We start from the raw sequence: 18173 nt of genomic DNA, 5'->3' as shown, positions 1-18173 counted from the left end.
AAAAATAGGAAGTTAATTCCTACTGAGGAAAATATAACGGAGCATAAACTCTGGCAAGTCTACTGTAAAAGTATCATTAGGCAGACAAAAAAAGAATTTGAAGAGCAACTAGCCAAAGATTCAAGAACCAATAGCAATTTTTTTTCAAGTACATCAGAAGCAGGAAGCCGGCTGAACAACCAGTGGGGCCCCTGGACAAAAGAAGTGCTAAAGGAGCACTCAAAGAAAACACCAATGCGGAGAAATAAAATGAAGTCTTTGCATCAGTCTTCACTGCAGAGAATGTGAGGGAGATTCCCACACCTGAACCATTCTTTTTAGGTGACAAATCTGAGGAACTGTCCCAGATTCAGGTGTCATAAGAGGAAGTTTTGGAACAAATTGATAAATTAAACAGTAACTAGTCACCAGCACCAGAAGGTATTCACCCAAGAGTTCTGAATGAACTCAAAAATGAAATTACAGAACTGTGGTACGTAACCTGTCACTTAAATCAGCCTCTATACCAGATGATAGAGAATAGCTAATATGACACCAATTTTTAAAAAAGGTTCCAGGGGCGATCCCAGCAATTACAGGCCAGTTAGCCTAACTTCAGTACCAGGCAAATCAGTTGAAACTATAGTAAAGAACAGAATTATCAGACATACAGATGAACATGATTTGTTGGGGAAGAGTCAACATGGTTTTTGTAAAGGGAAATCATTCCTAACCTATCTATTCAAATTCTTTGACAGGGTCAACAAATAAGTGGACCAGGTGATCCAGTGGATATAAAGTACATAGACTTTCAGAAAGCCTTTGACAAGATCCCTCACCAAAGGCTCTTAGCAAAGTAAGCAGTCATGGAATAAGAGGAAAGGTCCTCTCGTGGATTGGTAACTGGTTAAAAGATAGGAAACAAAGAATTGGAATAAATGGTCAGTTTTCAGAATGGAGAGATGTAAATAGTGGTGTCCCCCAGAGGTCTGTAGTAGGACCACTACTGTTCAACATATTCATAAATGATATGGAAAAACAGGTAAACAGAGAGGTGGCAAAATTTGCAGATGATACAAAATTACTCAAGATAGTGAAGTCCAAAAGACTGAGAAGAGTTACAAAGGGATCTCACAAAACTGGATGTCTGGGCAACAAAATGGTAGATGGAATTCTATGTTGATAAATGGAAAGTAATGCACATTGGAAAATATTATTCCAACTATACATACAAAATGATGGGGTCTAAATTTGCTGTTACCACTCAAGAAAGAGATCTTGGAGGTCTATAAAATCTTGACTGATGTGGAGAAAGTGAATAAGGAAATGTTATTTATTCCTTCACATAATACAAGAACTAGGGGTCACACAATGAAATTAATAGACAGCAAGGTTTAAAACAAACAAAAGGAAGTACTTCTTCACACAACACACAGTCAACCTGTGGCACTCTTTGCCAAGGGATGTTGTGAAGGACAAAACTATAACAGAGATCAAAAAAGAACTAGATAAGTTCATCGAGAACGGCTATTAGCCAGGATGGGCAGGGATGCAACATCACGTTCTGAGTGTCCCTAGCCTCTGTTCACCAGAGTCTGGGAGTGGATGACTTGATGATTGCCTCTTCTGTTCTTTCCCTCTGAAGCACCTGGCATTGGCCACTGTAGGAAGACAGGACACTGGGCTAGATGAACCATTGGTCTGACCCTGTATGGCCGTTCTTATATAGATTAGAGGGTGGTTCTGGCTACTGACTTCCCTTACTCATTTCCTGACAGAGGAAAGTCCTGTCGTGGGAGGCTGTTGGCGAATTTGTCAAACTTGGCATAATATGATTTCCTGAAGTATGCCAACTGCTTGATAATTAGCTATCCTGAAATGAAGTCTGGAGGACCAGTAGATCTAAGCATTTACAATCCTTGTCTGTGGGAGTAGATCTGAGACATTGTTGCCTGGACCTTTCTGAAGTGGCCAGAAACACCACCAAGTTGGGAACTGGGTGAGAGAACAGGAATTCTGAATTCTTAGCCAGCACATAATAATGCCTCTCCACTCCTTTGGGGGTCGGGGTACAGGTGGCAGGGGTGTGCCACACGGTTCTAGCCAACTCCAGTATGGCCTCTGTGAGGGGGCTTTGAATACGATGCTGTGTTCTTTGGGACAACGCACTTCCTATAGCAGACATGATACTGGCGAGATGTCACCAAGTGAGGGCGTGCTGGTGAACTAAGCTAATTCCCAGGAGAGCCAGCAGGAGGTGTCACAGCGGTGAGTCAAACCCTGACACAGCCTCATTGACCAGGTGGGCTATTCTCATTAAGTCCAGAGGCATGGAAGATGTCCACGCACTTGTGTTAGGAGTCCTGAATCTTCTCTAGTGGCATCTGAAGTTCCCCAATGACTCTGCCGGTCCAGGAATTGCCGAAGTCATCGGGGGGGAGAGGGGATACTGAGGTCACCACTTCATCAGGCGATGGCAATGGTAATGTGGCTGGTTTCAAAGGAATTTCCAGAATTGGAGTGTAGTACTACTATTCCTCTATTGGACCTGGGGGCAAATTTGATGATTCCTTTGAAGAAGAGGCAGGTGGCACCTCCCTGGTGTATCGAATAGATTTTGAAGGGGGATGCTAGTCCCAGGGTCCCCAATAGGCCAGCAGCTGATCATAAGGGTCCCCAAGGTATGGGGTACAAGTGTCTCAGAGTCAGGTGAAGTCGCAGTTGATTCCAGGGCTGTGTGGGTTTCCTGGGAAATGAGTAAGGACAGTACAGGAGAAGCAGTTCCTCTGAGAGTTCTGAATCTCTTGAGGAGGAAAAGCCTGACTCAGTTTCCAATGGCAGTACCGCTGGTGCCACTGGAGAGGTCTGAGTTGTGAATGGGAGAGGAAAGGGGGGCCCATAAGCTCCGTCCCATAGGCAGGTTTCTCAGAGGAGATGTGAGTTCTACAGAAACAGAGGGTCCCGAAGGAGCAGGGGATTCTGGATTCAGGAAAGCAAAAATGTCCTGTGGTGTGGCTATGGATCTAGACCTTCCAGGTGTAAGGGAGACTTTTTCTGTTCAGGCCAGCAAAGATGATGGTATCTGGCAGTGGTCAGTCTTTACCGGCACTAAAGGGACCCAGGTCTTATGAGGAGCTGGGGGTGGTGATACCAACAGAGCACTGTCTGGAGCCAGCGGAGACCCATGTTTCTGTGCTTTCTTATCAAGGCCTATGGAACTTAGGATATACTAAGTCCTCATGGACTGAGCTGGTGGATTTGCTTGCAGGCACATCTGATTTCTTTGATGTGAAGTGGACATAGAGGAAGACTTAATCCCATGCTTATGAGAATGCTTCCCAACTAGGCCCTGCTGTGGTGTCTGTGGATTCTCTGGCACCAGAGTCAGACTTTGCAGCAGGTGGCTCACTCCTTGCTGATTCAGGCTGATGTACAGGTGGGGTTCCCCGGCCTGGGTCCATTTGGGATCTCATGGCCATCTCCATGAAATACTTACAGAAGCAAAGTGACAGGCTTCAGAGTAGCAGCCGTGTTAGTCTGTATCCACAAAAAGAAAATGAGTACTTGTGGCACCTTAGCGACTAACACATTTATTTGAGCATAAGCTTTTGTGAGCTACAGCTGATTTCATCGGATGCATGCGATGAAGTGAGCTGTAGCTCATAGAAGCAAAGTGTCTACCCTTCTTAGGTAAGATTGGAGGAAGGGTTGGCAACTACTGCACTGAGCTGCAATGTGAGCTTCTCCCAGGGAATAGAGGTTGCGTTGATAGTTGTTGCGAACCAAGAAGGATCATGGGCAGGAGACGCAGAGTTTGAAGCGTGGAGTTCTGGACAAAGTACAGTACCCGCATGGGGTACTGGGTTGTGGGGGGAATTCCCCGTAGCCTAATCTAATTCTAAAAGGTACTAAAACTATTAAAACGATTACATCTATACAAGTTAATAAGAACTATTAAAAGAACTATGAACTATTTATAACTGAATTAATATTGTTTTTCAGAATGACATCATAGCTGAGGATCCTAAAGTTTCCAACCATGTGATGGTGAGAAGGAACTGAAAAGGTGATTGACCCACCCTGCCTTTATCACCTCGGACCGAAGCACAAGGCGAGCCAGGGCACATACTTGGACACTACTTTCAAATTCTCTTACTCCAGGCACATGCGTAACCCGAAGTGGAATACAATAGGGACCATCACTCAGAGAAAAGGGCTCCTTGTGCCCTTTCCCTCCCTTACAAATGCACACAGGGGCTGGACACAATTTGACGCCAACTCTGTATATTCCAGTCGTGCCTATTCTCTTTTTCATGTATAATTTCTTTCCTAGAAAACCTTTGAACAGCCCCTCATAAAGCCCCATTAGACTTTTATTTCTCACTTTTTTTAATGGAAGTCTGTTGTACATTAATTATGGCATCCCGCAGAAACCTCTGAACATCATTTACATTCTTAAGGCTCCCTCCAGTCCACATTTCTTTCCAAGAGAGTGAAAGTTGCAGAGGATCTGCATTCTTCCCAAACAACACAGCTGACCCTATTCCTAGTAAGAAGCTCCTCTTTGAAAGTAGCTAAGTAATCTCCTTATTGGCACTGAGCAGTCTCCCAAGTCTTACCTTTCTCTGGATGGGTTGAGGTAGGGGTAAGAGTCACAGACAAAGTGACACAGGAATAACACTGCACTGCAGTTAGCCAGGGCAGGGGACCATGAAGTCCAGAGCTGCTGCTTGTTGGCTAACGATCCCAAAACAAAGCTGTCACCCAAGGAGAAGAAGAATAATCATATTGTCCCAGAGATTCTATTCCCCCCTTTGCCCTTTAAAAGCTAGTGATCAGAGGCTCAGGAAGAACACAGAAGCCTAAAAAAGACTGTTGAAGAAGAGGAAGCTACCAGTAGAGTTAAGAATCCTTCTTGCCAACTGAAAGGTAAGCTTAGGCCATCACAGCTTGCTACTGGGATTACTTAATAACTAGGATTGCAGTAACTGTTGCAGGCTGCATGTCTCCAACAGTAGAGAAAGGATTTGAGCATGGATTAGGAATTGCAGCACATATGAGATTTATATAAACTCTCATTCCCCAAATAACTCCACAATTCCCAGCACAGATCTTGGGTGGTGTTTTTGGCTTTGCACACCACGCTGACCTGTCCTTTTGGCAGGCTGATCATCTGCATGCATGGATTTCTGAGTCTTAAAAGGTTTGGAAGGCCGCATATCAATCTTTTCTTGAAAAGAATCCTTACTTTGTAACATTTCTATCCACAAGAATTTACTCAGGATTTTCCTTTGCTCCCTTAAATTTGCTTTTTTTTTTATTATCTGGTACCTTTATACTTATTACTACTCTGTTCCAAAACATGTTAAATTTAATTAGTTCGGGACTGCTTGCACTAAGCCTCCCTATTATTCTCATAGTTTATAAAGCAAATACTGTTTCATCATCAGAACAAATTAAAACATGTACTAAATGTTTTATGGGGTTAATCCTCTTACCGAAACTCATCACTCATCAATAGGATTGTTTATGATCTTACATTTGAAGAGAAAAATAATCTCCAGACTACTATAGGCTACACCACAAATAAATAAAATGTAATCCTGCCTTGAATTTCAAACCAAGCTTGTATAAGTCACAACAGAAGTTTTTCCAATATACATCCAACTTCACATTTAATATAAAACACTCTACGCTCTTTCAATTGTTCATTTGTTATCTTATCATTCCTTTCAGTTTACCAGACTCTCGCTTTATTTTTTAGACTTAACAGAAGGTTTTTGCCCACTATAAATGATTCCTTGCATTCTGCCACAGTAGAATCCAAACCTTAGAAGTGTGGAATTCCACCTGCAAGATGCTGAGCAACTTCAACTGCTAGCGAAGTCATTTAATATATGTCTGAAGATACTGGAAGGTAAAAGTGCTCAGCACCTCACAGATTCACGTACTTATGGATGGTTTCGGATACTCTACTCAGGTTGAATTGTATCTTATTAAACAAGTAGTCCCTCTACAGATGTTCTTGTGGAGTGAAGGTGATACACAACATGAGTAAGGGTATCAGAATGTGTCATGAAGTCACTGTTTAACAAGTGCAGATTACAAAGATTGTATCATATTTTAAAATTTTGCTCTCTTAAAAAAAAACTACTAATTTTTCAGTTTTTCTACTCTTTTAGGGGGCGGTCCAAAGCCCTTTGAAGTCAACTGGGGAATCTGTCTGTCAATGAAAGATGACAATACTTAAATAAAATACGCTAATTGGCCCCAATATTTTCTGGATGTACAACACGAAAAAAAGCCTGCCCCAATCCTGTAACTGGATCTGTGCAGATAGACTGCAGCACCCATCAAAGTCCCTTTGAAGTCAACGGGCCCATACACAGGAACAGAGAATTCTTCTGCATGGATCCAATTTGAGGATCAGGATCTTATTAATTAGCTTTGGCTCATAATTACTACATTTCAGTTTAATTTAAAGAAATTCATCCAAACAAACATGGGACATGAGAGAAAAAACAAGATACAGTTTATAAGGACTACATAAAAGCAGTATATACAGGTGTTTAAATATTGATACCATAATGCTGTACACCCTTGTGCAATATGGAAAAATAATTCTTAATCAAAAGAGGAAATAAATAATTAACATACTTTTCATGGTCCCATCTTCTTCTTCTTCATCATCATCATCGCTATTTATCACCATAGTCCCTAAGTCTGATTCTAACATGGTACTGTTATGTTCTATCATTGTCTGGGCACTTTCACTCATTGTGCTTGTGGCCCTCATTGTGCCAGCACTCTCTGAATTAGTTTTCACCATGGTGTGAGAGTCCAGCTCGTCTTCTTCCTGCAAACAAATATTTATTAGGAATTATTTGCAGCAAAACATTTAAATGAACAAGTCAAAAGTTATTCGTTTAGGTGCCTTATTTTATTAATTTTGCAACTTCCGCTGACTTTTTTTCAATTACCTTTAATTTTTGTAGACCTCTGCCATGTTTAAAATGAGAAACTATAAAATATTGTTGTTTTCAAACAAGTGTCATGTCTACTAAGTTGGCCTTGCAATAGACCTCAAACAGGTATGTTGATTATCCTCCCCTAAATTCCAAGTCCAATTTTGTGTATAGTGTGTGACAGGATTAAGTTAAGTTTGAGAGTTAGAGGGTCCTTGAGAACTGTTTAAAGAGTCCACCTCAAAAAAAGAAGGGCCAACTTGGCTTATTTGTATGTATTTTTTAACCGCTTCTCATGATAAAAGGGCAAGAAGAAAACATGTTGATACTTTGTAGAAATATATCTGCTGAGCAGATGCTTCAACACTGTAGAAAAGAACTAATTCCAGCAAGGGCTACAATAGCATTTTCAATCAGTGGCAGTAATGTGCCAGGAATGTAAAACAGGGAACTGATGATAATCCAGTTTATGAATCATAAAATCCATATGGAATACAAATATTTGAAAACACTATTAGGAAATCCTACTCCTTTTGTGAAGTCAGATTTAGAATATGTGAACATCACAGCAATTTAAAGAATAACATGGTGTACTGTGCATTAAGTTCCATTACATTGGTAAAATCTACTACCCAAAGAAAATCTAAGAAATCAAATATGCTTCTTGTTGATTATCCAGAAAAATACCTGTTAATGCAAAGACTCTAATTTCAAGCATTTCTTTTTAAATGCTAATACTATCCTTTGATTTTTAGTCCTCCTTGGGGAAAATATAAATCAGTCAAATATGCCTATTTTGCCTATGTCATGGCATAACCTAATTTGAGTTCAGGAATAGTCACCACAGAACAATCCCGAATGAGGGAGCCAAATAGCATTAATTAGAGCTATACAAGTCAACATAAGGGACTGTCCTGCGAACATGTTTTTTCCTGAGAAGAGAAAAATATTATTTGTTAGGCACAGATAATGGGAATGGTGCTGCATATGACAAAGTAAAACAAAGTTAAGTTTTCAAAAAAAGAAATTGTATTTATAAATGGAAGAAGAAAACAAATAATATTCTGCCCACAGAACTACGTTCTGTGTTTGTACAGTGTCTCGCTCAATAGAGTACTGAGCCGCATCTTTATGGACCAGCCCCTTTATCCTTTATGACTGCCACCATGTTAACTTTCCTCCCAGCTATGATAGCAGAATATAGGCAATCATGTTACATTCTAACACTTATCTAGTAAAAGGCTAGCATGGGCTGACAGAGAGAGTTTTTGTTAGCGATCCTATCACCCTGTCATCTGAAGATGAACTACTCTAAAGTAAGCAAATCTCCAGTTTCAGAAGTTCATCTCATTCCAATTCTGAGCCTCCTGCTAACATTGCAATGTGTTGCAGCCATAGTACTAACCCATATAATTGTGATTTAGACATAAATTCTAGCGTAAATGTAAAGAAAACAAATATTTCTTGAGGACAAAAAAAATTCTAAAACTTTGTTTTTTTAAATAAAAGTACTTCACTTGTTTTCTTTTTAAAAATTTTCTTAAGTGTAACCTACATTCCATAATAGCATCTTTATTCCTCTGCCTTCAACAATTTGCGGTATTCCCAAATATACGGAAAATTTACAGCAACAGCATTAGACAGAGCATGCCAGTATACAGATAAGAATATTTTAATAGTGTTCCTCCTGGTGGTAAAAATAAGAAGCTAAAGTTAACTCCCACTGAAATAATTTTGTCTACAGGTTACCTAAAGATTTTTTCCTTCTCAACTAAGCCCTGGTCTACACTACGGGGTTAGGTTGAATCTAGCCGCATAAGGTGGCCTTTAAAATGAATGCGTCTACACAACCAACCCTGTTCCGTCGACCTAAAGGGCTCTTAAAATCGACTTCTGTACTCCTCCCCGGCGAGGGGAGGAGCGCTAAAATCAACCTTGCTGGGTCAAATTTGGGGCAGTGCAGACACAATTAGACGGTATTGGCCGCTCCAATGTGACCACTCTGGACAGCACTTTGAACTCCGATGCACTAGCCAAGTACACAGGAAAAGCCCTGGGTAATTTTGAATTTCATTTCGTGTTTGGTCAGCGTGGCAAGCTCAGCAGCACAGGTAACCATGCAGTCCCCCCAGAATCACAAACGAGCTCCAGCATGGACCGAAAGGGAGACACTGGATCTGGTTGCTGTATGGGGAGAAGAATCTGTGCAGGCCAAACTCCGATCAAAAAGAAGAAATGCTAATATATATACCAAAATCGCACAGGGCATGGTGGAGAGAGCTTACAACAGGGACACACAGCAGTGCCGCGTGAAAGTTAAGGAGCTCAGGCAAGCCTACCAAAAGACAAAGGAGGCAAATGGTCACTCCGGATCAGAGCCCCATACATGCCACTTCTATGATGAGCTGCATGGCATTCTAGGGGGAACCCTACCACTACCCCACCACTGTACATGGACACCTGCAAGGGGGAAGTCTCACGCAACAGGGAGGAGGATTTTGTGGAGGAGGAGGAGGAGGAGAATGCGCAGGAGGCAAGCGGTGAATCCATTCTCCCCGGCAGCCAGGACCTTTTCATCACCCTGGAGCCAATACCCTCCCAAAGCAGGATCCCTGACCCTGAAGCCGGAGAAGGCAGCTCTGGTGAGTGCACATTTGTAACTACAATACAGGGTTTAAAAGCAATAGTGTTTAATGTTTGATTTGCCCTGAAGAATTGGGATGCATTTGCAGCCAGAACAGCTACTGGAAAAGTCTGTTAACATGTCTGGGGATGGAGCCCTCCTCGAGGTACTCTGAAAGTCTTTGCAGAAGGTTTCTGGGGAGGCCTGCCTTATTTCGTCCTCAATGGTAGGACACTTTACGATGCCAAGCCAGTAGCAAGTAGTCTGGAATCATTGCAGCACAAAGCATGGCAGCAAATGGTCCTGGGTTTTGGTCGCATTCAAGCAACATTCGGTCTTTATCTTTCTGTGTTAGCCTCAGGAGAGTGATATCATTCATGGTCACCTGGTTGAAACAGGGAAATTTTTGTAAGAGAACAATAAAAAGACCCCATTCATGCTGGGTTGTTTGTGCTTGGCTAACATGTTTTCTGAGCTTATGCAGTCCTCCCGCACTCATAGAGCACAGCTTAATGCATGGAGGCATTCAGTGGCAGAGGCCAGGAAAGCATTAAGTGAGTGTGAAAAGCAGAGGCAGGAGGCGATGTTGAGGCTAATGGGGGAGCAAACGGACATGATGAAGTGTCTGTTGGAGCCGCAGGAAAGCCAACAAGAACACAGTCCCCCCCACTGCATCCATTGTATAATCACCTGCCCTCCTCCCCAAGTTCCATATCCTCCTCACCCAGATGCCCAAGAATGCGGGGGGGGGAGGGGGGGCGGAGAGGCTCCAGGAACCCAGCCACTCCACTCCAGAGGACGGCCCAAGCAACAGAAGGCTGTCATTCAAACAGTGTGGATTTGTAGTGTGGCTACAATAAGCAGTGTAGCCTTGTCCTTCCTTCCTCCCGCACCCCACCCCACCCAGGCTACCTTGCCAGTTATCTCACTTTTTTTCTTAAATTAATAAAGAAAGAATGCATTGTTTCAAAACAATAGTTACTTTATTTCCTTTGCCAGCTGTGATCGAAGGGGGGAGAGTGCTTGGTTTACAGGGAATTAAAATCAACAAAGGGGGCGGGTTTGCAGCAAGGAGAAACACACACAACTGTCACACCATAGCCTGGCCAGTCATGAAACTGGTTTTCAAAGCCTCTCTGATGCACAGCATGCTTAGCTGTGCTCTTCTAATCACCCTGGTGTCTGGCTGCTCAAAATCGGCCACCAAGCGATTTGCCTCAACCTCCCATCCTGCCATAAACGTCTCCCCCTTACTCTCACAGATATTATGGAGCACACAGCAAGCTGCAATGACAATAGGAATGTTGGTTGCGCTGAGGTTTAACCTAGTCAGCAAACAGCACCAGCGAGCTTTTAAACATCCAAAGGCACATTCTACCACCATTCTGCACTTGTTCAGCCTATAGTTGAACTGCTCCTACTGTCCAGGCTGCCTATGTACGGCTTCATGAGCTATGAGAGCAAGGGGTAGGCTGGGTCCCCAAGGATAACTATTGGCATTTCAACATCCCCAACAGTCATTTTCTGGTCTGGGAAGTAAGTCCCTTCTTGCAACTGCTCGAACAGCCTGGAGTTCCTAAAGATGTGAGCGTCATGCACCTTTCCCGGCCATCCCACGTTGATGTCAGTGAAACGTCTGATGTGATCCACCAGTGCTTGTAGCACCATTGAGAAGTAACCCTTGCAGTTTATATACTGGTTGGCAAGGTGGTCCGGTGCCAAGATAGGGATATGCGTTCCGTCTATCGCCCCACCACAGTTAGGGAACCCCATTGCAGCAAAGCCATCCACTATGACCTGCACATTTCCCATAGTCACTACCCTTGATAGCAGAATGTCAGTGATTGCACTGGCTACTTGGACCACAGCAGTCCCCACAGTAGACTTGCCCACTCCAAATTGATCCAGTAGCAGTCAGGTGTTGCAAGCTTCCAGAGGGCTATCACCACTCGCTTCTCAACTGTCAGGGCAGCTCTTATCTTCGTATTCCTGCACTTCAGGGTGGGAGAAAGCAACTCAAAGTTCAAGGAAAGTGGCCTTGGCATGCGAAAGTTTCGCAGCCACTGTGAATCATCCCATACCTGCAACTCTATGTGGTCCCACCAGTCTGTGCTTGTTTCCCGGGCCCAGAATCGGCGTTTCACTGTATCAACCAGCCCCACTGCTGCCATAATGTCCCAATTGCCACAGCCAGTGCTTTCAGGAATGTCTGTGTCCATGTCCGCATCACATTCGTCCTCGTGCTCGCGGTCTCTTAGCCAGGTTCTGCACATACTCCAAGATAATGCGCGAGGTGTTTACAATGCTCACAACAGCAACAGTGAGCTGAGCGGGCTCCATGCTTGCTGTGGTATGGCGTCTGCACAGGTAACCCAGAAAAAAAGGTGCAAAACGATTGTCTGCCATTCCTCTCACCGAGGGAGGGGAGACTAACGACATGTACCCAAAACCACCCTCGACAATGTTTTTGCCCCATCAGGCATTGGGAGCTTAACCCAGAATTCCAACAGGCCATGGAGACTGCGGGAACTGTGGGATAGCTACCCATAGTGCACTGCTCCATAAGTCGATGGTAGCCACGGTACTGAGGACACACTCAACTGACTTAATGTGCTTAGTGTGGACATACACAATTGACTGTATAAAATTGACCCAATTTCGTAGTGCAGACATACCCTAAGTTACTTAGAATGTATGCTCTTTGGGTCAGGAACTGTCTTTTTGTTCTGTGTTTGCACAGTGCCTAGCACAATGGGGTGCTGCTTCTTGATTGGTCCTTAGACATTATTGCAATACATATAAAGAAGGAAAAAGAAAAGCTTATCTATGTAGAACGTAGATAAATTAACTACATTGTTCATTAAGGTAATGTACATTCTGGGTGAGCCCAAAGTAGCCAGATTCACTATTCCCTCTTCACTCTTTTTGATCCAAATTTACACTATGAGTGTAGATGTAGTGCTATTTATTCTTGTAAATGTTGCAAACAAGATTTTCCTCTCGTATCCAGATTAGCCTCTGCAGTTAAGGTGAGGCTTATTAATTTGCCAGAGCAATATTAATAGCAGTACCTAATATTTGAACCTTTAAACCTAATATAACTGGAAACAGTCTAATCAGTGTAAAACATCCAAACATATATATATACATACATTAATCATGTTTATTACGACAGTGCCTAAGGACCGATGAAAAATGGGGTCCCTCTGTGCAAGGCTGTATAAACACAGAGTAACAGACTGTCCCTGCCCTGAAGAGCTTACAGTCTAAGCAGACAAGACAGACACAGGGTGGGAGAAGAAGTATAACTCACATGCAGAGGGAACGATGTGATGGCAGCAAATGTCATCTTGGTTCTACAGTATATTTATTTGATGGGTTTAGTTAGGAGTTGATAAGCTAAATGGAAAGAAAAATGAATGGAGATGAGACACCAAAGGGAAGGGGGAGTGAAGGGAACAGGGTAGAGAAGAGGTTAAGAGGTCCAGGTGTGGTGAAGCTCTGGTGAACAGATTGTGAGGGAAGGAGATGGTTGGAAAAAACAGCCAATCAGCACACGGCGGAGAAAGTCCTGTCAAGACCATAGGAAGTTCCCTGAATGTCCAAAGGGCCCCAGCTTTGGCTGCTTCTGCAGCTGCTCTTACTGGCTGAAGAATCTGTTTTAAACTTTGTTTAAAACTTTATTTTAACATTTTTAATTTAAAAAATTATTATGCTGGAACAACTGAGTAACATCAACAATAAGCCTGGCAACAGGAAATAAAGTCATTAATTTCCATGTCACCAGTTCAAATGGGAAATAGTGACTGAAAGTCATTACCATTTTACAGAGGTTTACCGGGTGGTTGCTACCTAATACCTAGCACAGCATAAAAGCCTCACTACCACTAATTGTCAGTCTCTGAAGGAACCAAGGATTGAATGACCAAGAAGATTTAACAACCATTTTGGCCTGAAAAGCGCTTTCTCCAAGTCAGAGTTGATGCAGGGTTCTCCAGGACAGTGGTATGAAATTTCTACTGCTGCTGCCCGTAGTGTTTAAAAAAACCTATTTTGAGGATTAAACCAGGTCATCAGTTTCCAGGGTTGTCATTCCAGCCGTTTTCACAGATATCGAAGATGTAAGTAATAGCTTAGTAGACCTAAGGTGCTCTGAATAAGCCACTTAAATCTACTGGATGTTTTTATAAAGTTATATCAGTACATGTTTACACAACAGATGGAAATAATTTCTGAGTATTGGTTACAATCTATAATTAACTCTTCATGAACATTTCGGGGGAACTTTGGCTCTACTATTTAAAAATATGAAGTGACAAAATATGACAAATTTAAAATAGCAAGGATGGTAAGTGTTAAGGATGACACTTCATCCTCAGACCTTTCCTCATGAACAGATAACAATAGAGAAAGGATGGAGTAAAATGACAGTCGAATAAGGAATAGCAGATTACTACTTTTTTATAGATGAATGTAACCGACTCTTAAGTTTGTACTTGGTTGTATTTGGGGTATATCAGAAATACCAACATAATTATATGTGAGAAAGGGATATTTAACTTATTCTGGTATGATATAGCACTGTCAATTGTAGAAACTGGGTTTAACTGCAGACTTTTTCAATATCCTGTGGCACTACATGGCTGTCATTTTAGATCCTCATCTCTCTACCAAAGCTTAGATAAGGATTTTATAACCAAAATAAAGCTTTTACGCATGAAAGGTGGCCACAGGGACCTGCTTATCAGGACAGGTAACCCAAAGTGACAACAATGAAAAGCATGTGCAAGACTTCACAAACTACACAGTTGCAGAAAAGATATTACAAGGCTCTGCAAGTCCTTACAAAATGTTAAAACATTCTCAAAGAGGAGATAATGTTGTAACTCATACAGTATGCAAGATCAAGTATGACTGAGTTTAAGAATTGTAGAATTAATTAGAGCTTCCCTTTTTACAAATTTTGTAAACAGACAACAGAAAGTCAAGGGATTAAGATTGCTATTGACTTGTAGAAATGCAATAAAACAAATAGCTTGCCTCTAAAATTCCTTAACTATACACTTTGTATATTAAAATAAAAAACGCTAGATGGCACCAAAGACAGCTAACTAGACTTCAGTACATTAAGTGAAGATTTACATGCTGACAAAATTTAATATCCTATAAAATAATTTCATTTACTATTAACACCTCATCATCACCTTGGAAAAATGTGGTTGTAGACTCAGCTATCTTTTGGAAAAAGCACTGTAGTAGCTTCATAAAACACATAATATACTTTGGGAAAGTATGAGGATCTGAAAAAGTTCCATAACATCTATAAAGCCTGATTCAGCAGACCACTTAACCGTGTGCTTAATTTTAAGCACAGGCTTAAATCTACTCCTGAACAGTCAAAAGCGGAAGTTACCTTGTGGTAATTGAAGGTTCTTCAAGATGTGTGGTCCCTATCTGCAGTCCACACTGTGAGTGTGTGAATGCCCTCCATACGCCTGGAGTCAGTGTCTGTTGGTCCACGTGTGCGCCCTTGCCTTCTTCATGCTTCCAACTGAAGGCATAAAGGGACAGAGCTGACCGACCATCTCCCCAGTTCCCTCTCTATCCCAAATCCAGTAAAGAGCTGAAGCAGAGGGGGAGGAGGGTGGGTAGTGGAATACACCCAGAGACCACAAAAGAACCTCCAGTTCCCACAAGGTAAGTAACTTCCTCTTGTTTGAGCACTGGTACCTGTGTGTATTTCACTGTGGGTGACTGAGAAGCAGTACTCAAGTAGGAGCAGGATGTGAGGATGCAGATGGCAGAACCGTTTGGAGAACCGCTGTCCCACAGGATGAGTCAGCAGATGAATTCTGCACTAGAGCATAATGTCTCATGAACACGTGGCTGGAACTCCACTTAGTGGCTCTGCTAATATCCAGTAAAGGTACTTCCTGAAGCCATACAACTCTTGCAAAATGAGCCCTCTCCCTAGATGCAATAACTGGCAACAAAACAGGATACAAACCAAGATCCACCTAGAGATCTTCTCAGAGCATACAGGTTGACTTTAGACTCATTATGTTATACTGAAAAACAATCTAGGTGATTTTTCATTGGTTTTGTCCTTTGCAAGTAAAAGGAGAGAGCTCATTGTATATCGAGAGAGTGAAATATCTTCTTCTGATGCATGCAGTTTCAGAAAAAATGAAAGTAAGTGGACTGATTGCTTTATGAGAAATGCCGAAACTACTTTGGGGTGAATTTCAGATGTAGTCGTACAGATTTTGTCCTTATGGAATTTAATGTATGGTGGATCTGCCATTAATGCTCCCAGCTCACCCACTATTTTGGTTTAAGTGATGGCCACAAGGAATACAACTTTCATTGATAAGTGAGAATGGAACATGTAACTAATGAGGCTTAGTGAGTGCCAAAAGTACAAGATTTAAGTCCCAATGATCAGTAGTTTCCTTACTGGTGGGAACATTCTGATTAGGCCTTTTAAGAATCTGCTAGTAAATGGGTGAGTAAAAACTGATGGATGGCATGCACGGATTGCTGCCAAGTGGACTTATATAGAACTGAGGGAAAGCCCAGCTGTTGAAAGAAAATAGTCCAAAATGAGGGTAGTATCTGCTGACTCAGGAGATATATGATTTTGCTGTGCCCAGATGAAACAACGCTTCCACTTTGCTGAGGAGCATTTTCTACTGGAGTCAGCTCTGCTATTATTAAGGATGATTTGTATGGCTTCAGAGCAGAAACATTCTAACGTTGACGCCCAATCAAAAAACAGGCCATGAGATGAAGCACTTCAGGTTTAGGATTGTCATAAATATAAAGGGAAGGGTAACTACCTTTCTGTATACAGTGCTATAAAATCCCTCCTGGCCAGAGGCAACATCCTGTTACCAGTAAAGGGTTAAGAAGCTCAGCTAACCTGGCTGGCACCTGACCCAAAGGACCAATAAGGGAACAAGATACTTTCAAATATTGGGGGCGGGGGGGGGGTGGAAAGGGTTTTGTTTGTGCTCTTTGTTTACGTGTTTATTCTCTCTTGGGACTGAGAGAGGCCAGACAGAAATCCATCTTCTCCAACACTTCCTAATCCAAGTCTCCAACATTGCAATCAATATAGGTAAACCAGGCAAGGCAGATTAGTTTATCTTTCTCCTCCATAGCTCTCTTGTGGGCAGCTTCCTCTGCCTCCACCCTGACTTTTTTTTGCCTCCACCTTCAAGTGCCTTAAGGCCATCTATCTATCATGCTCTTTTTGTTTCTCTTCAGCTTCGAATCTGGCCAGCTCTAGTCTATTAGCTGCTTCACTGATAGTAATTTTCCTGCTTTCTTGTGCTTAACTCTAGCTATACTGGAGAGTTAGGAAAAAAAAAAAAAACTTGTGAATTTCCCTGCAGGAGGTTAACTGCCCTCCCTTTAGGTAGAGAAAACTACAGCTCAAAAAGAAAAATCCCTTTGTAAAAAAACTAACACCTCTGTCTCCAGGAAATAGACAGAAAACCCCCTAGCTGCTCTCAGCTTAAAAAAACCCTCTTCCAGTCTCTGCTTTTGGTTCAAAATTATCTCTGGTTCAAAATGATCACACCGCTCTACCACCATGTCAGGGTTTCTTCCCCACTCTGAACTCTAGGGTACAGATGTGGGGACCCGCATGAAAGACCCCCTAAGCTTATTCTTACCAGCTTAGGTTAAAAACTTCCCCAAGGAACAAACTTTGCCTTGTTCTTGAACAATATGCTGCCACCACCAAGCGTTTTAAACAAAGAACAGGGAAAGAGACCACTTGGAGATGTCTTCCCCCAAAATATCCCCCCAAGCCCTACACTTCCTGGGGAAGGCTTGATAATAATCCTCACCAATTTGTACAGGTGAACACAGACCCAAACCCTTGGATCTTAAGAACAATGAAAAATCAATCAGGTTCTTAAAAGAAGAATTTTAATTAAAGAAAAAGTAAAAGAATCACCTGTGTAAAATCAGGATGGAAAATACTTTACAGGGTATTCGGATTCAAAACACAGAGGATCCCTCTCTGGGCAAAACCTTAAAGTTATAGGAAACAGGAATAAACCTCCCTCTTAACACAGGGAAAATTCACATAAAACAAAAGATAAGCCAGGCAAGGCAGATTAGTTTATCTATACTGGTTACAATATTGGAGACTTGGATTAGGGTGGGTTGGAGAAGATGGATTTCTGTCTGGCCACTCTCAGTCCCAAGAGAGAACAAACACAAACAAAGAGCACAAACAAAACCCTCCCCTCCCTCTCCCCCGCAAGATTTGAAAGTATCTTGTTCAATTATTGGTCCTTTGGGTCAGGTGCCAGACAGCTTAGCTGAGCTTCTTAACCCTTTACTGGTAACAGGATGTTGCCTCTGGCCAGGAGGGACTTTATAGCACTGTATACAAAAAGGTGGTTACCCTTCCCTTTATATTTATGACAAGGATGCTTGATGCTTTTCTCCTGGGTATTTTCTAGGCTGGAGTTTCCTTGCCTCACAGGTATGGCTAGCCGTAACATGTGCTTTTCTGAGATAGTGCAAATAGCACTGGTGGTCATTGCTGACCAAGAAGAAAAGGGAGTAAGAGACAATTTTGAAGGCTG

The 18173-nt window shown here is 42.2% G+C and overlaps 1 protein-coding gene across 1 annotated transcript in view; it reads right to left on the bottom strand.

Annotated features, from left to right (window-relative positions):
- STK3 (serine/threonine kinase 3) overlaps window positions 1-18173 on the bottom strand; it is a 291221-nt gene that overhangs the window by 129445 nt on the left and 143603 nt on the right. The window contains exon 9 of the mRNA XM_084621958.1: window positions 6637-6835. Coding sequence (XP_084478084.1) covers window positions 6637-6835 — 199 coding nt within the window. The remainder of the gene's footprint in view (window positions 1-6636; window positions 6836-18173) is intronic.

This window comes from Lepidochelys olivacea, assembly GCF_965140295.1.
Source record: "Lepidochelys olivacea isolate rLepOli2 genome assembly, chromosome: 2".
In the NCBI taxonomy this organism is placed as follows: domain Eukaryota; kingdom Metazoa; phylum Chordata; order Testudines; family Cheloniidae; genus Lepidochelys; species Lepidochelys olivacea.
Note: the sequence above shows the minus strand (reverse complement) of the source record. Positions and strands in the feature narration are given on the sequence as shown.